Raw genomic sequence first — 23,775 nt, 5'->3', positions numbered from 1 at the left:
GCATGAGAGGGGGAGGGAGGGAGGTTAGTAGTGGGAGCTGGTTTTGTTTGTGATTGAGTGCTGTCTTAGCTGGGGGCTAAAATAGTAGAAGTACACCAAGAGGGGGAACAAAAGCAGCTTTTACAGAAAGTACAGAGAAAGAAACTCTCCTTACACACACGCACTGCTCTCGAAACCTTCTCTGTATTCTGCTCCACTCTCTCTTTTACTCATCTCAGTTTGAGAATGAGATACAGGAATCATATTATCATAGGAGTACCTCCACTGTATCATCTCTGCATATGTGTTTGTGTGAGAGTATGGATTCTAGTTTGACAAAGTAGCCCTTCACTGTCTTATCATCCTCACAGACAGAGAAAACTAATGAGGAACAGGATACAATGAAACACACACGCATAGATACAGATGCAGGGATCCAATAAGCTCAGAGCTGCTCGTCTGATATTATTCACCTCCTCTCTTATTGAACAAGGAGGACAATAAAGCAGTGTGTGTGTATCCATACACACGCACCCACTGGAGACTTTGCACGCTTCTGTTTATCAGCACAAGGGGATGGCCGGCCTCATAGCAGATACGGCAAGTGGTCTAAAATGAAACCCTCAGCAAAAACCATTTGCCTCTCTGAATAGAAGTGTTGTGCTTTACACAAACGTGCACTGTGTGGCTTATCTTTATTTTATCTGGAGCAGAGGAGATGAGCCATGTGTTAAAAAAGACATGCAGCAACCGAAGGTTTTGAAACCTCTCTTGAGCCTTTGCGTGCATCGAGATGGTGGAAAGCTCTACTAACGCCCATCTACCGTTACATCAGATGCACGTAAGGGTTGGCTAATTATCTCTAGCTCTTCCTTTTCCATTCATTAAATTTAGCAACTGCAACACAGATGCAATACAGGTGATGTGTCCTCATTAATGGACTTTACAGGAGAAAATGTCTTGTTTGTGTGGTGGAAATTTCCGTTCACCCATTCTGAAATCCTGTGTGACATGTCACACAGACATTCTGTTGAAAATCAATGTTAGTTGAATTGCTTTTGCTTAATAAATAAACAAATCATTAAATCTGTATATATTCATACTTTTTTGTCTTTTTTTTACCTTTTGACTTTTGGATTCATTACTAATATGATCATTATTTATATGCTGTGTAATTTTGTAAGAAAAAAAATAAATTAATACTGTTAGTAAGCAAAGACACAGTATATAGATTAAATGTGACAAAAAGACTTAAAAAAAAAATATTTGTCAAAAAAATATATTTGGAATCATGGTTTTCACAATAAATATTGAGCAGCACAACTGTTTACGACATTAAAACTAATTAGAAATCATAGAATCACATGGCACTGAAAAATAATAAATGAGCTTTTCCATTCCAGATTGCATTTCACAGTATATTAAAATATAAAACAGACTTTTTATTGCAATAATTTTTTGCAATATTGCGGTTTTTACTGTATTTTTGCATGAGAGACTTTCTTTTCACAAACATTAGACTTTTATACAGTATTGGGTGGTGATGGCGCAGTGGATAAGACACATGCCTTTGGTGTGAGAGACCCGGGTTCGAATCCACTGTGAGACACCAATGTGTCCCTGAGCAAGACACTTAACCCCTAGTTGCTCCAGAGGCGTGCGACCTCTGACATATATAGCAATTGTAAGTCGCTTTGGATAAAAGCGTCAGCTAAATGAATAAATGTAAATGTAGTGCGTACTAATAATTTACTTCAGTCACATAAAACAATTATTCGGCTGAGTAATATAGTTCATTAGCTTAACCATATGCTTTTTTAAAAAGAGCCATTCTATTTGTATTGAAGGTAAGACAGTCATAAAATCATCTTGGAGTAGCTGCTTTGGCTGAACTCTGTACAGCAATTACAAATTCATAGAATTTACTGTACTTTAGAAAATTGCAATTACAGAAAAGACCCCCCCCCCAAACAGTCGTCATTTCTTTCAGCAAATGTAAAAGCATCACTTTCACAGCAGTACAGTCATTATCCATCCTCTGCACAACATCTATTAGATTCGACAACAAAGAGTTAAGCAATGGAGGCACTTATAGTCTGGACAGCAAGGTCATCTCACCCGTCTTGGGAAATGCTTTGTGTTCTCCAGAAGACCTTCATTGTCACCTGAAGATAGTGTGAGATTAAGAGACGTGCAGTCAGTTATTTCTCTGTATTACTTTGGAAGTTTCTCCTCACACTCAGAAGCAATTTACGTGCGATGCAAGCAGCTTTTGGTGTTCAGAGCGGAGTGTCGCGCAAGAACATGTTTACCTTGTAAAAATAAAAAAAACAAACAAATCACAGCTAAGCTCTCAAACCGAGTGTGTGGAGGTGAAGAGGAAGCTGAGGCAGAAATTAAGTAGTTGTGTTTCCCTGTGGCAACTCCACAGCATGGCGCGAGGAAGGAGAGTGGAGAGAGAGATTGAAAGTCAGAAAATAAAAATAAATGTGGTTGAGGAACATTTCTGTATTATTGATAACAGTGAGAGGATAAGTAGAGTTCTTCTACTTGTTTTTACTTTCCCACTCCCTCTTTCTGTCTCTGTCTTTCTCTCTGAAAGTTTGTGGTTTGTGATTGGTATGTGGAAGGTGGATGTGCTTCTGAGAGTTGGGTGGCTGACAGTGGTCTCCGTCTAGCTCCAAATGCCAATTTGCGAGCTGTCTCATTCCATCTTGACGAAATGTCCTATTCTCCCGTCGGTCCTGCTGGAGGGAGGGGTGGGGTGTGAAGTGGGCTTCTCCTGTGGGAGAGCTGTGGCTTCTATCATCCTTATCAAACCTGGCTTCTGCAGTCACACTGGATTTAGCTAACACTTGCTTAATGCACTGAGCCTTAGGTGTGTGTGAGAGTGTGTGTTTAGGTCTCTGTGTGTATTACTCTGGGATGTACAGCCAGCGTGTGCCGAGGGATTTGCTCTTGTGAGACGATGCATACATAGTTAGACGTAAGGGAAATAATGTATGTGCAATTGCTTACGGCAATGGATCTTCGCAAAGATCGTGCTATAATTATTGTGCAGATCAACACTGCCTTTGCGATTACTGGATGTTGCTTTGGATGGAAAGCATTAATTAATTTGAAATATTTAAGTTAGGGATACATGACAAAAATGGTATTACCTTTTAAAAGTTTGGGTTTTGTAAGAATGTTTTTGAAAGTCTGTATTCCCTTTAATTATGTTGAAAAAAGCTCAATATCTTTACAGATTAATATACTTTTTTTCTTCTTCTTCTTAAATGAATAAAATGTTTAAAAGAACAGAATCTTTTTAAATATATTTTTTTTGTAAAAATGTAAAAAAACTTTACTGTTAATTTTTAACAATTTGATGTAACTTGGCCGTGTAAATGTATTAATTCAACTATATATATATATATATATATATATATATATATATATATATATATATATATATATATATATATATATATATATATGTATATATATATATTTTATTATTATTTTTATTTATTCATTCATTCATTCATTCATTCCAGGGGGAATTGTGGGAACAGATGTGCAATTTTTAGTATGTCGCTAGATGGTTACTAAGGTGTTCTGGAATATTGATTTAAAGTTGTTTACTGGCCAAGGTTTAGAGCTCACTGCCAAGTCTTTATGGTATTTTGGTCCGTCGGTATAACCTGGGCTCCTCCTTAGGTTTTTATTATCAATGATGCCTGATAGCTTAGAAAGTAATAACACACCTTCTTTCAGCAATACGCATAATTTATCATTCATGCATGTGGCATAAATGGTGCAGAATAAGTTTAATACCTACAGTAAGGTTAGCAGTGCTATATACTGTATGTGAGGTAAAACTAATATTTTGTGAAATTTTGCAGAATTTTTTATTCATTATACATAGTTGTTCCCTTGAATTAGAATGAAAATCAACCACTGATAGTGTCATCAACACTCATACTTACCTTCGACCTCTCCCTGTCTCTGTCCAATCACAGCTCCCACATCGCCGAGTGACCTTCTCCACAGCCAATCAGGCGCAAGATCTGCAGGATCCCTCTCAGCACAGTTACTATGACAGCGGTCTGGAAGAGTCAGAGACACCCAGCAGTAAGAGTTCTTCAGGGCCCCGTATCGGACCCCTCGCCCTACCTGAAGACCACTACGAACGCACTACCCCAGACGGCAGCATCGGAGAGATGGAACACCCCGAGAACGGTAAGAAGAGGTGGTGTTTCCCCCTCCTTTTTAATGATAACTCCATCTACTCTCTTTCAGAACAATCTTTTTAGACCTTCTACATATTGAAGACTTTTTTAAAAGAAATGACTGGTAATGATGAGCAGCACTGAGCAGTTTACTTGAACACCCTTCATCACACGCTCGCTTTGCTTTAAAACAAAAAGTACTAAAATAGGATTCTTAATTCTTGAGCATTGCAGAAGTTTTCATGTGACATAAATGTCAGAATTTAAGCAAATTAACCACTGATTTGAATATGTTTTCTATTAAAACTTTGTGAGATTTGTCAAGATGCATCTACATATACAAAAAAAAAAGCATTAATTCTTGGCAAGATATTGAAATGATCTAGTCATATTAGCACACACACACACACCAAGAAGACCTGATATAATCCTCCTCTGCTGTAGCTGTAGGGAGCATAAAGTGAGGGAGGCCGCCTCTCCTTCCTGCCCGGCTGGAGGTGCTCCCGAACAGGCCAAAAATCCTCGGCAACAGCCTCTGAGAGGGTGGAAGTCGTAGCCAAAAGGCAGGCTGGCAGTGAAAGCATTTAGAATTTAAATTACTGTGGAATTAATTAGTGCTGTGTATGTGTGTGCAGATACAATATAATATGCTGCTTTCAATTCAAGTTGAGCTCAGTAAACAGCACTTGTGGCATAATGTTATTTACCAGAAACAAATTTGACTCGTCTTTCCTTGAAAAAAAGGCCAAAGATGGGTTACATTATGAGGGTTAGTATGATTTTAGTGTAAAAAAAAAATCTTCTTCCTTTTTTTCTTACAAACCAAGCTGCAATAAATGAATCAAAATTGACAGTAATGTATTTTACATTGTTAAAAATATATATATTTCAAATAAATGCTGTTCTTTTGAACTTGTCTGTTCATCAAAAACGTGTAATGGTTTTCACAAAGATATTAAGCAGCACAACTGTTTTCATTCATAATATAAGAAATGTTTCTTGAACACCAAATAAACATATCAGAATGATTTCAGAAGGATCATGTGACATTTAAGACTGGAGTAATGATGCTGAAAATTACAGTGTAAATATAAATTTAAGTACTGAGTAATATTAATTAACTACATGCACTTACTATGTGGTTAGGGTTAGAATTAGACTTTGTCTTTGGGTAACGTGCATGTAATTATACATCATTTATTGTTATTATTATAGTACTGTAAGTACATGCAACTTATGTAACAAGAACACCTTAAAAAATAAAGTTAGCAATTTTGCTTTTAAATCAAAATAGCACATTTTACTTCCTTTGTAACTGCCTCTTTATAGCCAAGTATGCCACAGTATGCCACAAATTCTGTCGCTTGTATTTAACCTGGAATATTCTGTTAAAGAGGTCAGAATGCATGAAAAGAGACGCAAACCAAGAATAGCTGAAGTATCAGCTGAAGGAAAGACTCTAAGAGAAAAAGAAAAGAAGTATGACTAAGGAAGTGAGGTGGACTGAGGCCTAAATGTGAAGGCTGTCTTCCCACATCAGTGCTTTTACTGCAGCTCCAGGACTGTGTGTGTGTGTCTGCAGGGAGGGTCACCCAGACAGGTCACACTTATGGCATCTGTACACGCACAGCTGCACGACGAAGCCCGTGGCAGGTGCCACCCACGAGAGCACACACACACGCTGAGAAGTACAGTATGACGTCCTGTGCATGCAGAAATGAGGTCAGGTGCAATGGGGGTTAGTCAGGATTTTTAATCTATTTGCGCACCGGAACTATATATAGGGCGTGCATGTGTTTGCGTATGTTATCATTGTAGACAGACTCCACTTGTTCCTGTTGACCCTGATGATAGTGGTTTGTCTTCATGGATTGCTGCCAGCTTCCTGGGGTCCACATCTCTGGCACTGAGGGGAAAGTTTTACTGTACTCCCTCACATCGCTAAAACACAATAGAGCTAATAAAAGAGCGGGGATCTTAAAATAAATAGTCCCAGAGCTCGAAATGACTTTAGCAGCCATGCAACGCAGCAGTGCTAGTCTATAAATACAGTGCTGCTCTTCAAATGAGCTCTGCTTCATATAGCCACTATGGATAATGCATGGATGTAATGTGCGAAAGAGGGCACGATGAGTGTGGAACGATACTGTGAGGCATGAAGGTGACAGGGCAACTGAGTTAGCACAAATGCATCGTTATGGGTCTGCCTGGCAACCTGTGATTTGTCTCATGCACCTTTTTTAAGAACATTGTCAAAACATAAGAAATGAAGGAACTTGCAAGACAAGGACTAATGTCTCTGAGATATTTATGGTACATGGAATAAAGTCACTGCCTTCTGTTTCCTTAAAGGTGAAGCATGTAATTTATGTGCCACTAGTGGCACCAAACAGACCTGTGAAAATAACTGTGAAGAAGTTTCAAACATCTGCCTTTGGTCAGGTAATTCTGTTCCAAACTCATCCCAGTGAGTCACTCAAACGAACAGTTTGCAGTTCTGTTTGGTGCCACTAGTGACAGAAATTATTTACTTTACATTTAATTATACTTTAAAAAGTACTGCAATGGAAACTCATTCAAGTACTGTTAACATGATAGCAGTGCCCTTCATATCTCACATTTGTGACTTTATACCACCGTTTGGGGTCCGTAAGATTTGTTTAATGTTTTTGAAATAAATGTCTTATGCTCAACAATGAAATATTATTCAAATGTAAAAATAACCATTTTGTTTTAATATATATATATATATATATATATATATATATATATATATATATATATATATATACACTCACCGTCCACTTTATTAGGTAAACCTGTTCAATTGCTTGGTAACACAAATTGCTAATCAGCCAATCACATGGCAGCAACTCAATGCATTTAGGCATCTAGATGTGGTGAAGACGACTTGCTAAAGTTCAAACCGAGCATCAGAATGGGGAAGAAAGGGGATTGAAGTGATTTTGAACTTGGAATGGTTGTTGGTGCCAGATGGGCTGTTCTGAGTATTTCAAAAACTGCTGATCTACTGGGATTTTCACACACAACCATCTCTAGGGTTTACTGAGAATGGTCAGAAAAAGAGAAAATATCCAGTGAGCGGCAGTTGTGTGGAAGAAAATGCCTTGTTGATGTCAGAGGTCAGTGGAGAATGTGCAGACTGGTTAGAGATGATAGAAAGGCAACAGTAACTCAAATAAAAACTCGTTACAACCAAGGTATGCAGAATGCCATCTCTGAACGCACAACACGTCGAACCCTGAAGCAGATGGGCTACAGCAGCAGAAGACCACACCGGCTGCCGCTCCTGTCAGCTAAGAACAGGAAACGGAGTTCGCACAGATTCACCAAAATTGGACAATAGAAGATTGGAAAAACATTGCCTGGTCTGATGAGTCTTGATTTCTGCTGCGACATTCAGATGGTAGGGTCAGAATTTGGCGTAAAGAACATGAAAGCATGGATCCATCCAGCCTTGTCTCAAAGGTTCAGGCTGGTGGTGGTGGTGTAATGGTGTGGTGGATATTTTCTTGGCACACTTTGGGCCCCTTAGTACCAATTGAGCATAATTTAAACACCACAGCCTACCTGAGTATTGTTGCTGATGTCCATCCCTTTATGACTACAGTGTACCCATCATCTGATGGCTACTTCCAGCAGGATAATGCACCATGTCACAAAGCTCAAATCATCTCAGACTGGTTTCTTGAACATGACAATGAGTTCACTTTACTCAAATGGCCAGATGGTCACCAGATCTCAATCCAATAGAGCACCTTTGGGATGTGGTGGAACGGGAGATTCACATCATGGATGTGCAGCCGATAAATCTGCAGCAACTGCGTGATGCTATCATGTCAATATGGACCAAACTCTCTGAGGAATGTTTCCAACACCTTGTTGAATCTATGCCACGAAGAATTAAGGCAGTTCTGAAGGCAAAAGGGGGTCCAACCCGGTACTAGCAAGGTGTACCTAATAAAGTGGCCAGTGAGTGTTTTTTTAATTTTTTTAGTGTGATGGTAAAGCTTCAGTCTACATGATCCTTCAGAAATCATTCTGATATGTTGTTTTGTTTTGGTGCTCAAGAATATATGTGTGTGTGTGTGTGTGTGTGTGTGTGTGTGTGTGTGTGTGTGTGTGAAAACCGTGATAACATTATAAATCTGTTATGTCACTTTTGATCAATATAATGCATCCTTGCTGAATAAGTTTGTTAATTTTATAAAAAAAAAAAAAGAAAAAAGAAAACTAAAAAAAAGAAAAAAAAAAATCTGATTGATCCTAAATTTTGAACGGTAGTGTTACAATCTCTCACAATTTATAATTATGTCACATTGTGACTTTATATTTCAGAACTACATCTTTATTTCTTAGAATTAGTTACTTTAAATATGGCAATATGACAAACAAACAGACACACAAAGAAACAAACACATCTTCATGAAAAATGTTAAGTACCCCCCCCCCCCCCACCCCCACACACACACACACACACTTTTTTTTTTTTTTTTTAAGAATGCAATTGTGAATAAAGTTCCTATCAGATTTTATAAATGCATCCTTTATCTGCCATTTGGATAAACAGGTAGACTGGCACCAGAATTTAAACCATTGGTTGAGACCACATGCCACACTTCTCAGATAAAGATCTTTTTTTTTTTTTTTTCTGAGTGTTTATACTCTTCGGGGAAATCAACCCATGAAAGGCTTACCTATAGTTGCCTCTGCAAATTAAAAAGCATTTTAACTTTGAGAAAACTGTGCATATCAAATTTAATTAGGTTCAGTGTGTCACTTCACAACGATGAGAGCATGAATATTTAAAGATGATGTGTGTAACTTTTTTTGTTTTCCCATGTTGAAATATTTTCTCCATTTCCACTTTAATGTTCAGAGACAACTAAAAATAAGCCATTCAGGTTGTTTTCCCCAAAAAGTGTAAACACCGTGACTCTGTGCTGATATCATATATTGTCTTGTTTGTATGAAGTAATTACCTGAAGACCGATATCCACTTGTATTCCAATTTATTCCAAGACTGGGGGAGTGTTTTGGTTTAATAATATGTTTAATAATAATAATAATAATAATAAATATTATTAATATTATTAACATCATTGCATTTCTGTTTGATTCCACTAGTAGCACAGAAATGACACAGTTTACCTTTTTATGATTCATTATAAGAATATTTGCATATTAAACTATGGTGTCACAAGATATTTTACTTCTTGAATTTGCTTGATCTGATTTAGAAATTCACCTTTATTATACCTCATAAAGAGAGGTGGAGGATAAAAAAGAAAAATCTGATTTATCTTCATATTTCTAAAGACAATCTTTTGCATAAGACCATTAGGAGTCAGAACAGGTTGCACCTGATTCCTCTCTGTTCCAGAGACCTCTTCCAATAAGACAAACCTCATCTCTTTCTCTCTTTATTCTCTCTGTTCATTGCTTTTGGAAAAGAAAGAACCAAGGCATATCCAGAGGGAGATGACTTAGCAAAACTGTCTTAAAAAATACCAATTTGCTTGATATGGACATGGACATGGAGCAGGTTGTCTTTGCTGAAGTAGATGTTGTCTCTGATGGGGTCGGAGTTACTCCTGAAACCGCAAAACATCACTTTTGCTATAGCTTTGCCTATAGCTCTATTCCATAAGGAAATTTACAGTTGTATACAGTTTCAACATCATTAAAACACTAACACGTAGAGTACAAGACTGCACTTAAATGTGCTTATATATAGTATATATTAAGTTAAGTTAACAAGTTTGTTTTCAGCAGTGGTTCTGAACTGGTGGGCCACATCTTTTCTGATAGTTCTGATTAAGCTATGTTAAATATAAATAATAAAGTAACAACCGAATCCTTGTGCAGAGTCTTGATAGCAAAATAAATAGCAAATGACTTTCAATAGAAAGCAAAAATCATATTTGCTTATGTCTAAGGCAGTGCTATTTAAATGATTAATGTTAAATTATTAACTTTTGATTTTTACATATATTTTCATTTTAATAACATTTTTAAGTAATTATGTTTTAGTAATGTGTTTTCTTTAATATGTATATTTAGCTTTTTTATTATTTAATTTATTTTTAAGATTACGTTTTTCATATAATATTTATATTATAGTATAGTTTTAACCTAATTTCAATTACCAAATCGATTTGTAATAGTTAACAATAACACCAATGGTCAGCGTCTGTGTGTTCAAACAAACTTTTGTTACTTTTGTACTCCTAAACCACTTTGATACTGTTTTGAGTCACCATTAGGTGTAAAACCTGCGTCCCGAAGCAAAACGAGTTAAGAACCACTGCATTATTAAAGCTGTCGAGTTCGGTGAGCTCTTGGAAGTTTAGCTCTAGAGAAATGGCGTGATAGCCAACACGGTGGTTGTTGTTTAGCTAAGATTAGCTTAGATGAAGCAAATAGACTGAACTCGCTCTCTTCCTCTCTCCATTCCTCTCTTTTACTCCATCTCTCTGCCGTAGCTTGCTCCTCTCCAGCTAAATGGAATCATCTCCGTCTGATAATGGAGTGTAATTCCATTACCCCAGCTCAGCGTCCCAAGGGGGGGCATTTCCGCCTGACACCCCCTTCTCTTCCCTAATGTGCTCATTTCGCCTGCCTAATAGAAATTGATGGGTCTGTGGGTCTTCTCTGGGAAGAGTGGGCGAAAGCGGGAGAGACAATGGAGAGAAAGAGATACAGAGGAATAGGGGATGGAGGTGAAATGTTTTGGAGACTAATTCGACGGAATGAGCCGAGATGGAAAAGATGAGACGAGCCCAAAGCAGAAAGTCATTATGCGGTAAAAGCCGGGAATGGCAGATGTGCGGTTTGATGTCGTCTGTGTGAGCGAGATGGTGCCTGAGTATTTATGAACAGTTATGGATCTATTTGAATTTCTCTCTCTCATCTCTCCTCTAAAGACAGACCTAGCGTTCGTAGCAGCCAACTGGTAATGGCTTCCTCAAACAAGGACACAAAAAACAAACGAACAGTCTACGCGTCTAAACAGAAGAAAGGCCTTTTGAACATCTGTGCAGTTGTCAGGGTTAATTTCTCAATAGCCTCTCAAAGGCAGCCGCAGAGCGCTCTAACGTTGCACAAAGCGTCCATTACGCCCTCGTTTAGGAGAGCAAATAGGCTGCCGTTCTCCCGCCATCACGCCCATATCAGGGGGAAATGAAGGCAATCATTCGTCTCAAATGAGCAAACAAGCCATCTCCATAATGGCAACATCCAATCTGTCCCGTACCATTCAATCAGGCTACTTCTTTAAGCTGGAAAACAGGAAAATTGTTTTGATGTTCCGATGCACTGAACCGCATGTACACACGCGCATAAAAAATAGATATTTGAGTTGTTTTTAATGCTTCTAACTAACCACAGACAGCATTTCTTCCGCTGACAATTTGCTCAAAGATTTTGCGACGGCAAACATAAATTACACAGAAATGCAACCATTTTAAATTTAATCTCCAGCCAACGTCTCAACGAGAATCTTTAAAAAGAACTAGTAGAACATTTATATTAAACGCAAAGCTTGATTTGTGCAGACTGGGGTAATGCATTTATGATTATGCCCGTCATGCATGTCCTTTAATTACAGACTGTATGCGGCTTTTCTTTAATGATCATGCAGACACCAGAGATTCTGTATCACCCCTCCCTTTGCCCACAATTGCACTCATATTTTTTTTAATCTAGCACATCAAACCATAAAAAAATTAACATAACTAAACTCAGAAAGGCTAGCGTACTCTTGTGCCGCTATTCAAAACATGATTAACTGATCAGATCATTTTAATGGTGAAAGAGATGTGCACCTTGCCACTTTCTCTTGAAGTGCTAAACAACTTTGTTTGTACACAGAGGGCGGCATGGTAATCCTAATTAAAAGGCTAGAGCTGGAGTTGAGGGAACGGCTGGAGAGGATATAGACAAAGAGGAAGAGAATTCACGGTTTGCTCAGGAAGTATGCTTAAGTGTTTACCACTGTCTCCTCATTCCTCTCGGGATGGCCTGCGTCTCGGAGGAGGTTTAACCCGCTGACCGCCCCCTGAATGTTGAACCTTAAAACTGATGGGAGAACGGAGCGAAGAAGAACTGAGAGAGCGGCATCGGGTGTGTGTAAGTTAATCGAAAGCAGATGCGCTTGGGTATTCGCACTAGTTTTCCCATAGTGACGTTCTTCCTAAATACAAAGTGACATAAAACTGTTTCTAAAACTCTCTCTCTTTGCGCTTGACCCCCTCCTCAGCGCACTCTCTCTAGAGTTTCCCCTTCATCGTGATGTGTGTGACTGTGATTATCAGTCATGACTCTACTCTGACAGGCGCTTGTGGGGCAGCTTGGGGTCTTCACTAAAATGAGCAACCACGATGCATCCAGGCAATGGGTCATCTCATCCTGCTCAACCCCAGCAGAGAACGCACAAACATACGCAGCTGTGTTTTCAGTCATGATGGGCACTTTCTGTTGACTTCTATTGTTTTATACTGAGCTAAATATATTTTCTGTCTGTAGTTAAAAACAGGAACTTGTAAGATAAAGTGACGCAGTCACATTGTGAGATATAAAATCACAGTTATAATTGTGAGATATGAATTTGCAATTGCGATACAGTATAATTATACTTTATATCAGGTATGAATCCACATTGTGATATATAAATTTGCAATCATGAGGAAAAAAATCACATTTGAGAGTTACATTTTGAGGTACCGATTCACAATTATACGAAATAAAGTCACGATCATGAGAGATCTCACATTTTGAGATCACAACTGTGAAAGACACATTTTGAAATATTAAGTCACAGTTATGAGAAATAAATTGCAGTTTTGAGATTTGAAGTCATATTGCAAGAAATAAATTGCAGTTTTGAGATAAAGTCGCAATTACAGTCACATTTTTAGATGTATTGTTGCAATTGTAAAAAAAAAAAGTAATCGTGGAAGACAGTCACATTTTGAAATAGTCGGAAGTAGTAGAAAAAAAATTGCAATTGTGAGATATAGTAATTTTAAGATTAAGTCACAATTATTAAAAATAAATTCGGAATTGTGAGCGATAAAGTCACATTTTTAGAGATGCAGTCACAATTATGAAAGAAAAATCGCAGCTGGGAGATATAAAGTCATATTTTGAAATGAAGATACAATTCTGAGAACAAAAGTTGCAGTTGTGAGATATAAAGTAACATTTTGAGATATAAAGTTGCATTTAGGAGTAATAAAGTCAGAGTTAGCTTTTGATTTTTGTACTCTGGGGCAGAAAAAGGCACATACATATACTGTACACACTCAAAACTTAATTGGAATTGTGGGAAGCTTGTGAAAGCCCAGTGGACTATGGAAGTAGATCTAATGCCCCCACAAATTATATAATAAAGTGAGCAGCAGTGGACCACAGCTGGGTCTCTCTCTATCACACACACACACACATAGAGCTATCCTTAGATTTTTAAGTAATGCTGAGCACTTGTTTCCGTGCTGAATTTATCCTCCCCTCCCCATGAGGAAGAAAAAGTAGGGAGCGATGCGTGTGTGTGCTTGTGTCTGTTTTGGACATTCCTTAGTTCTTCTTAATTAGCTGTGCTGTTTTGCTATAGCTGCTAGATGAAAGGCTTGCGCATATGGAAAGTGGGTGATCTCCCCCACAGAGCCCTGCTCTCTTTCTCTCCTCACAGCCACTCTAGCGGTCCCTGCTCTCAGAGCTAACAATGGATGCCGACAAGATTGTTAGTGCCTTCGCTAGAGACACTCTCAAAGCTTTTTACTAAAAAACAGCCCATCAAGACTGCAGGGGCAGAGGAGGATATTATCAATTATGAACATTAAATGCTTTTCCATTACACAGCATTTCATCAGACTTATTTTAAAGGTAAAATGCATCATTTTTTGTGCTAAACAGAAATATTTAGTTGGTTTATTATTTAGTTGTCATCTACACTCACTAAAGGGGCAGTCGTGGCCTAATGGATAGAGAGTTGGACTTGTAACTTGGAAGTAGAGGGTAGACAAAACGTTTGATTACCATCATTTTTTTTTTTACATTTCTAAAGCTGTGACACCAAAAATGTACCTGAAGCATTTAAAGGGGAAGTCGTGGCCTAATGGTTAGAGAGTCGTACTCGTAATCCAAAGGATGCGGGTTCGAGTCTCAGGCCGGCAGGGATTGTAGGTGGGGGGAGTGAATGTCCAGCGCTCTCTCCACCCTCAATACCACGACTGAGGTGCCCTTGAGCAAGGCACCGAACCCCCAATTGCTCCCCAGTCGTCACAGCATAAATGGCTGGCCACTGCTCCGGGTGTGTGTTCACGGTGTGTGTGTGTTCACTGCTGTGTGTGTGAACTTTGGATGGGTTAAATGCAGAGCACGAATTCCGAGTATGGTCACCATACTTGGCCGTTTGTCACTTCACTTTCACTTTTACTTTCTTTCTTTAAATTTGTTTATATTATTAATGTTTTATTTTTAATTTATTTTGACAAAATAATGTGTTTTTTAATATATAGCAGCCGCTGATACACTCCCTTTTAGTATACTTGAAGAACAGTTTATCCGTCTAAAGATCCTTTTTCCAATATAAAGAATCTTTTGTGCAATGCAGTTTCCATGGAAGTTGGAATAATCATGGAACCATCAATATCAGTAAATAAGGTTTATCTTCAACAGTGTACAGTAGGATATTTACCAACACATGAAAATAATCAGCATATTTGTAGTGACCACATTTCTAATAAAAGTGCATCCATAGGTTTTAACATTTAAAAAAGCCACTTTTTACAATTTTTTACTTAAAAGTCTTCTAATATTGCTTTGTTTATTTTGGCTGCACATTTTAGCAGCATTAGCTTAGCTGAGTTACATGCAAAAAAATGAAATAAGTAATTTAAAAATTAACATTTATTATTTTATCGATTCCATTTAGAGCCACTAGTGCTGCAGAAACTAAACACACTTCAACCTTTTAATGCTGAGTGGAACCGGCTGCAGAGCTGAGACAGATATAGAGAGGGAGGAGAGGAAGCAGGCAGCGAGAGTAGATTCATGGAGGGGTTTATTTCAGGAGTGCAGGTTGTTTATTTGTACTTATTTGACGGTGGTCTGCTGTTCTACAGTAGTGAGCGAGAGATTGAGTCCTGAGAGGAGAGAGAGAGAGGTGTGGTTGCTTTCTTGCTTTGCCCAGAGCGGTGCATTGTGGGCCGGTGTTGTAAATTGGAGCAGAGCTGGCAGACAGGAACTCCACTACTGAATCAAAACAATGACTAGAGTGCTGAGCACTGCAGTTCTACTGCAAAGAGAGAATGATAGGGAAAGAGAGAGAGAGAGAGAGAGAAAGAGAGAGAGAGAGCGAAAGAGAGAGAGAGAGAGAGAGAGAGAGAGAGAGAGAGAGAGAGAGAGAGATAAAGAGAGAGAGAGCGAAAGAGAGAGAGAGAGAGAGAGAGAGAGAGAGAGGTGGTCATGGAAAATGGGACCGTGAATGTGGAAGTATAAAGCGCTGGATTACGTACAAGAAATGTGTGTGTGCGTGTGAGTGTGTGAGTGTGTGTGTGTGTGTGTGTGTGTGTGTGCGGCCACCCCTGCCTCTTCATCATCTAAGGATCCCTGGGTCGTCCCTTGCCAGGTTGTCTGACAGGTGCAGTACAGTGGACGCTGTGTCACGCTGTAATTGTACATCCCTGTTATGTCAGCGTGTAATTGAGCACACAGCCTACAAAGGGCCTGCCAAACACACACACACACACACACATCCGAGTCAGTAAGCAGGACATCTAACATCCCATGCTATGCCTTTATCGACACTGACAAAACACTGAGGCTATACAATTCACAATCGCTGATAACTAGATATGGGGGGTTGTTAAGAGCAAAGGATTCTGGGAACACTGGCATTGTGTTTAATGGCTTCTGACATTAAGATGTAACTCATCTAATTAGCGAATGTGATGTGGAGTCATGTAAGGACGGATTAAATTCACTTTCTTTCTCTCGTTCTCTTCTTTCCTGCCTTAATTATCTCTCCATTCTCTGCACGCATTGATTTTACCGTGGTCTTTATGTCTCTCTCTCACTTTGCCCATATACTCTTTCTCTCTTCCGCTGACCTGAAACCACATTTGCCTTCTTTCCTCCCTGCTTCCGTGCCACTCTGTCATTCCGGTTTAGAAGCCGATGGCAGGTTCCCACCGAAAGAATAACCGCAGTAATTGTATTTGATCAGGGAAATCTTAGTATCTACGGCCTAGCTTAAGTAACCAGAAGCACTGTGGCTCCAATAAATGGGACTGGACCTTTAAAAGGCTCTCCGGGTTTTGAGTTCCGGCAGTCCGAATGAAGGAATTTGAGATGAGTATGTGAAGGTCTCTGGATGTAACTGGATAAGCTGTGCATATGGATTATGATGGTGTAGCAAATGTACTTTCCTCTCTCGCAAAGAAATTTTAAATGTTCTCCTTCCCCAGTGTTTGAATTGGAAAAGAGATGTCCTTTTATCTAATTTGTTTGATTAACCAAATATGAGGTATGAATTATTTATTCGCTTAGCAGGATCTGAGAGATTCTAACTGTGAAAGAATAGAGTGGATTTCTTCCGCTCTTTCGTACATGCTGAGGTTATTTACTTAAAATTGCAACTTTAAATTTCACAATATGACTTTATATCTCACAACTATGCCTTTATATTTTGCAATAAAACTTCATATCTCAAATTTATAACATCATATCTCACAATTATAACTTCATATTTCACAATGAAATGGTATACTTACACAATTGCATACAGTATTATCACAATTATGACTATATCTCGCAATCCACTTTTATATTTAACAGTTTGGCTGCATTTATTACAATTATGACTTCACATCTCGCATTCACGACTTCATATCTCATAACTCCCACTTCATTCCTCACAGCTGTGGAATTGTGACTTCATATCCCACAAATGTGTCTCGATCCATGGTCACTGGAATCAAATTCTCAGGAACATTTCACATTTCCCAGACCCAGAAATAGATGGATGGACACTTAGCAAGCTCTTAGTGTGCACCGCTAAAAGTTCACCCCACAGGGCCGGTTTGCTGCTTTATATTTGCCATTCCTAGGGCTCCACCATCCTGCTCCCCACTAACGCAGAGGGAGTTAGCAGATGCCACTTTTGCCAGCTTTACACCTTGCTCAGAGAGTTAGTGTCCACTGCGATCACCACCTTTGTGTTTAGTCGACTGAGTTAGCTGCTGTTACCAGGTCCGTGGCCAGCGCAGGGAATTAGCCACCACGGCCATTGCCAGTTTGAAAGAGGAACTTAGGGAGTTAGCTCCTGCCGTGTGTGGTACCGTTGCCAGGCCTGCTGTTTCTCGTGGGACCGGCGGCTGCTTCTAATCTAAAGGATATTGTTGTTGTTGTCCATCAACTTCAGAGGATGAAGCCAGCTAGGTGGATCTCAGAGGACTAGACTGACACGCACAAGCGCGCACACCTCCTGTCCCAGTGGTAGGGATATGGCTTCTTGTTTATCGCCTGTCCTGCTGGGGCTCTCAGCTAGCGTTGTCATGGAAACGGGGCCCTGGTGGGTGAGGGGGTTTGGTTGAGCTGCAGGGATGTGCTTGAAGCTTCGCTGCCCACTTTCCTAACCAAGTGTCTCACACATACACCAATAATGATAGGTGTACTCATAGAATGCCTCATGCTGTCTATACTTAATGCCATAGTGTCTCAGTAGGCAGTAAGCTGTTTCCAGATATGAAGAGCTCTTACGTTTTGAACCGATGTCACCTCACCTCATCCAAGCACTATAGATTCAAGATCAATACTGACTCTTGGTGTGAAGCCTTACTCTTGTCTCTCTCTCTCTAACACACACACATCCTCTCTGTTCGCTCTGTGAGAAAAGTGAGGTTCCATTCTACTACAGTCTGTATGTTTTCCTCCCACTCTAGCAGTAAATTGGGCTTGATTGAGCAGGTAATTGAATACTGCTTTAAGTCTCAAGTAGAAAGACTTAACACGTGCAGAAGTGTGTTTCTCTTAATCAAATTACTCTCTCTTGCTTCATCTCGAAGCAGACTTAACTGTGTTTCCCCTCCATCCTGCGTATTAAAAAGCCTCGTCCTATAATTTACATTACAGTTAATACAACTCTGTGTTAATCAATGAATTAGTAGTTAAATTATCCAACTTCTGGACTCACGCTGTCTGTGTTATACAGTTGGAAATTAATGAGGCAGTTGATTAAACGTGGTGTGACGTTTGTAAGTCTCTATACGTGAGACCAATTTCCAGTGCTAATTGTCATCGGAAAAGCAAAAGTAGTGATGCAAACAGTGCCAAATCAGACATAGTGGGGTAATCCTATTTTTCATATTTTTCAGTGCGTGTAATCTTTGAATAATTTCAGGATGTTTTATCTGAACACATTGTGCTTTTTAGTTATGAAAGCCACATTTGTATGTTAGAGACAGGAATGGAAAAAACACATTTTTAACTGCTGCCACATTGTGCAGTCGCAGGGGTTGATTTTAAGATTTATTGTCATATTAAACCTTTTTTCATCAATTTACATTAATTTATATTTATGCATTTGGCAGATGCTTTTATCTGAAGTGATTTACATTTCATTCAAAGTATACATTGAATCAGTGCAAGCATTTTCTCACAATCAAACTCATGGATTTCACGTTGCACTACTAATTATTAAAAAAAGAAGCAATCATCAGCCATTTTATAATATATAAAAAATATTTATATATATATATATATATATATATATATATATATATATATATATATATATATATATATATATATATATATATATTTATTTTGATTTTATTTTTTATTTTTTTAGGTATAACTGTCCATTAGTTATGGGATCATTTCCACTACAGCCACATTTTTTTTTACCCTAATAATGTTTTATGAAAAGCGAGAGGGTTTAGTTGCCAAGAAATAAAAGAGCAAGAAAAAGCATGCTTGAGATTAAATATTTATAAATAAATAATGAAGAAATGAGTACAGTGGTTATGTTTATGTCTCAGAGTGTGAATTAACTTAGCGCATTATATATACGTACAGTACATAGTGCACTGAATTCATGCACATCAGGCAATTGTTACTGTGAGTAAGCGTACCTGTGAATGATGAAGATTCATCTACTGTACTGTAACTGACATAAAAGAAAAACGTTGGTTCCAAATGTATATTTCCCATTTACTGTTTTCCATGACATGTTGTGTGCATGTGTCTCCCCTCCTGCATGCATTTAAATGTGCTCGCCTTCTAGCATTTGTATTTGTAAGCGATCCTCTCTTATCGCATTATTGATGCAGGCTGCTGTTGTTGCGTGCCACAGAGATCTGACTTTATCATATCCGAAGCTTGACTGTTTGACCAGCCCACTGCCAAAATACATACAGACGCCAGCAAGCACACACTTCTCATGCAAGGTCCTTGTGACCGCTGGGGCCAGAATCAATTTCCCGTGTAGGACTGAGAATTTGCTCCACCACTACACCCTCAGTTTTCCTGCTTTTCTGTTTCTCATCTTTCAGTCGACATGAAGACCTATGCATTCTCTGTAGCAGGGATGTTACTTCTGTCCTGGCCCATCGCAGATAATAATGAACCAATGCCAGCTTTTACTCTTTTTTTTGTGACTCTTGTGCCTTTCTTTTTTACCTCAAAAAAGGGTGAGTGAGACAAACTGAATCTTTTTGCATACTAGTGTGGGGAAGTAATTAATTAATTTACTAATTATATTGACTATTCCTCTGTATTCTGAAATAGATTTCTTTTCTGTGTTCGTTTTTCCAACAACTCATTCTGGTGAATTGCTTCATTATGAACATTCATATTAATGAACAGATTCAAAAAATGATTTGATGAGACTGTGATGAGACTGTGCTGCATTTTAGATCTTATTTTTATAGCAAAATACTTAATGTTGCTGTTATGCTTTCGACGGACTGTTGTAAATGATGTTTAATGAAATTTAATGTTTATTCATTAAATTTTAACAAAAAGTCTAATTGCTCATTCATTCAAAAAAAATCATTGTTTTTGGCTGAGGTTTAATTAAGTTATTAAAAGAGTTATTTAAAAAATATAGAATTCTTCAGTGCAGTTAGCTGCTTCTTTTTAGTAGCTCGAAGAGCAAATACTTTTTCAAAAGTGTAGCTTGACTGTAGTGTCACTTAACATTTTCAGTAACTTGTAAAAAAAACCACAGTTCCAACGTATTTCCTGTTTTCTGTAGTTGACTCAAACAAGTTCTTTGAAGTTCTGTTGACAAAAGGAGAAAGAGAATGAGAGAGGTGAGGAAAAAAGAGTGATCGCTGATTGAGACAGGAAATAATAAGCTAAAGACAAAGGAATAACAATATAAACAGGATGTGAAGTAATGAAATCAAGAGGAAGACAAAAAAAATCTATCTGAGGGAAAAAAAAAAATTATGACAGAAGCGGAGAGAGGAGGAGGAGGAGAAATGAGTTCCGTCCTGACTTGTTGTTCAATCAGCGTAATTTGCATAAATAGCTACAGCACCAAACTCAACTTCATACCGTTTTCGCACAATACTCTATTGACTGACTTACACGGCGAATAGTGCAGTTACAATTACGTGATATTTCTCAGTGTCAAAGTCAGTAGTCTGATGGTAGTCGTATTGGTTGCTAGTTAAATTACATTTTAATTTTATCTTCAGGTCAAACTGGGCTTAGTTTTATCCCTGGTTTAAGTTAGGCACTATTAACTGCTCGTAGGGTCAGTGTTTATCTGGAGCTAGTGTTCAGTAATTCATTGAGAGGTGGATAATAAGGGGGAGGAACACATTGATTAAGCATTGATTTAATGTTGATTTACAGTTTGCATTGGAGTAGCAGCATTATTAGCCTACTCAGCTTGACTTTGTGCTGTTTTCCTCTTTTACCTCTTTCTGCATTGATTAGTGCTTGTTGGTATGTATGTGTGTAAGGTAACTGTAAAACAGGGAACTGCACGTTAAGAGCAAGCATCACTATAATTAAAGGAAATCAGTTTGCACTGAATACAGTGTATCTAGCAGATGAAACAAGTTTAAGCTTGGCATCAACAGCTAGTGGATGTTAAACACTGGAAAAACAAAAAAAAAAAACAAAAAAAACATATCATCTGAGATAAGCACACTTAAAAATGCACCACTCACTTTTCAGCTACTGGTGAGATATTTTAGAGTAGATGAATGGATATATGGAAGGATTAATTTTAAGTAACATACTGCTCAATTTTCAACTACTCTTGAGATATTTTAGACTGGATGGTTGGATGGACAGAATGGATGGTTCAAAATTTCAATTGAAATGTAAATTAGTTTCACATTGTCATGGAAACAGGTTTTTTGCACTTTTACTGTGCATGATTAACACATTCGAAATGCATTGCATACTTTTTGACAAGAAAAGAGACTGAATGGATGAATGGAAACGGATGGGCGTACAAGCAGAAGGATGGGCGTACAAGCAGAAGGATGAATGGACTGATAGATGGATACTTTATTTTTTGTAATGCATGAAACTGATGCTTAGAAAAGCACCACTCACTTTTAGCTAATAATCAGACATATATCAGACTGAAAGAATGAATCAGTAGTTTCATATTGTGCATAAAACAGACAAACAAGCTCAAATATGCAAACATATATTACATACTGTTGATGGATGGATGTGTGTTTATATAATAGGTCCAAATCATCATGGGCTTTGTTTTTTACAATGTGTGAAACTGAAGGACCGAGAGAGGAATTGACTGATAGGTGGGTATATGACAGTACGCATTGGACCAACTGTCTGTCAAGGTTGTGTGTGTGTGTGTGTGTGTGTGTGTGTGTGCATAAAGCTATGTTTTCAAGTCGCCTCACCAGGAACAGTTAAACATTATTTTAATCACACTTTAATCTATGCATCTTAAAATTCACTCATGCACAACCTAGCACTAGATATGAAAATCACATATCTGTGCATTTCTTTCATTCCTGTTATTTTCATCTAGACATTACGGTAAATACTTTTGAACCAGTACTTCCTCTCTGCAATCCACCATAGCTCACCTCTTCACTCTCTCGTTCTCCTCTGTCTTGTATCAGGCAATCCCAGGCAATCCCAGTTTACATCTATAATGCATGCATGTGTGCTACTTTCACCTGCTGCAATGCACTATAGGATCGCAAGCCTCTTGAAAAGCCTCAGTAAGGTCGATCTCCATCAAAACAATCAGCACCTGGATTCTCAGGTTAAGAATTGATTTGAGTTCTGTCCTTCCAGGTTCTTTTTTCATCTTCCTATACTGAATGCTAAAATAAATCCCAAATGAAGGTGACAAATAGGTGAGGGACATTGTCGGGGGGGGGGGGGGGGGGGGGGGGGGACTACCTGTGGAGGTCAGCAGTGGCTTTCTTGGTTTTTGAGCCATGTTGTGCTGATGGGATTAGGATGGACGTGACCCCGAAAGGTAATCCCAGCATGCAACAGTCAGGGAGAGTGGGATAGAGCTCATTAAAATATGCTCGGCTGTATAAGCGGCTTACGCACACAGGAGCTTTTATTGAGCAACTGTGCCGGCTGTGCAGAAAAACTTCCTGGAATATCTCCCAGCACTTATTCCTTGAGATAGACACACACACTCTCACGCACACCCACGCTACACACCGAGGGTATTTTTCGCTGAGGTTTAGCATTTACTGAGGTAGGGTTGACTCGCAGGTTGAGGGGTTTTGTATGTCACTGACTTACAGTAGCAGAAGCAACAGTGCAAGGTCTGTTCCGCTACCTTTGCCGGTCACTAATGATCTTTCCTTGGGCGTTACGACTTTTTTGTTTTGTTTGGTGCGGAGGTGGAGGGGGGGCGGAGCCCCTGGCCGACCACGCCCGCCGCCCGCCGCCTGCTGCTGCTCTCACAAAGGGTTCCCCGGACCAAGTCGGGGACCTGCAATTTAGTGCCTGCTGTTTTCAATGCATTAATTAGATGTTAAGTGAAAAAGATGTTACTAACATATCATGAGGCTGAAGGCTTGCTCAGCCTTTCCTGAGGCCTCAACCAATCAGAATCAAGTAAGGGTGATCTACACTTCATTTTCCATACAATATATCATTCAATATTGTAATATGTTAAAAGAGCACATTGTGCTCTGAATCTACCGTTGACCTTTGGCATCTTTTACTTCAACACAAATTCTTCACCAAACTAGTGAAACTAGTTCTGCGTTTGTCTAGCATTGCAACTTAATTTTGCAAAAGTAACCTTTGAGAAAGTATGTTTACGTGTGTGTTTATGTATGTGTGTGTGTGTGTGTACCCAGTCCTCTCTGTCTCAGCTCTGTAGCTTAGGGCACTTTAAGGGCTGAGAGAGAAAGGTTGAGACAGAATCTTAAGAAGTGGGATATTTGATTCTGATGTAAGACCATCTATGGCTATTGATTTATGTTTCTTTCCTCAGAACGAGTGCTGTTTTTTAAGCCAGTTTTCACCTTGGGCGATTTAGCTCACTGTGTGCCTTCTTCTGAATGCTGTATGCTTTTTTGTG

General features: G+C 38.7%; 1 protein-coding gene across 1 annotated transcript in view; it reads left to right on the top strand.

Annotated features, from left to right (window-relative positions):
* The window catches only part of LOC306882990 (protocadherin-1-like), a 171,270-nt gene that overhangs the window by 106,728 nt on the left and 40,767 nt on the right, over positions 1 to 23,775 (top strand). The window contains exon 4 of the mRNA XM_079438031.1: positions 3,984 to 4,203. Within this exon, the coding sequence (XP_079294157.1) occupies positions 3,984 to 4,203 (220 nt within the window). The remainder of the gene's footprint in view (positions 1 to 3,983; positions 4,204 to 23,775) is intronic.

This window comes from Barbus barbus (genome assembly GCF_936440315.1).
Source record: "Barbus barbus genome assembly, chromosome: 17".
Taxonomy (NCBI): Eukaryota; Metazoa; Chordata; class Actinopteri; order Cypriniformes; family Cyprinidae; genus Barbus; species Barbus barbus.
This window is presented reverse-complemented; position numbering and strand designations above follow the sequence as displayed.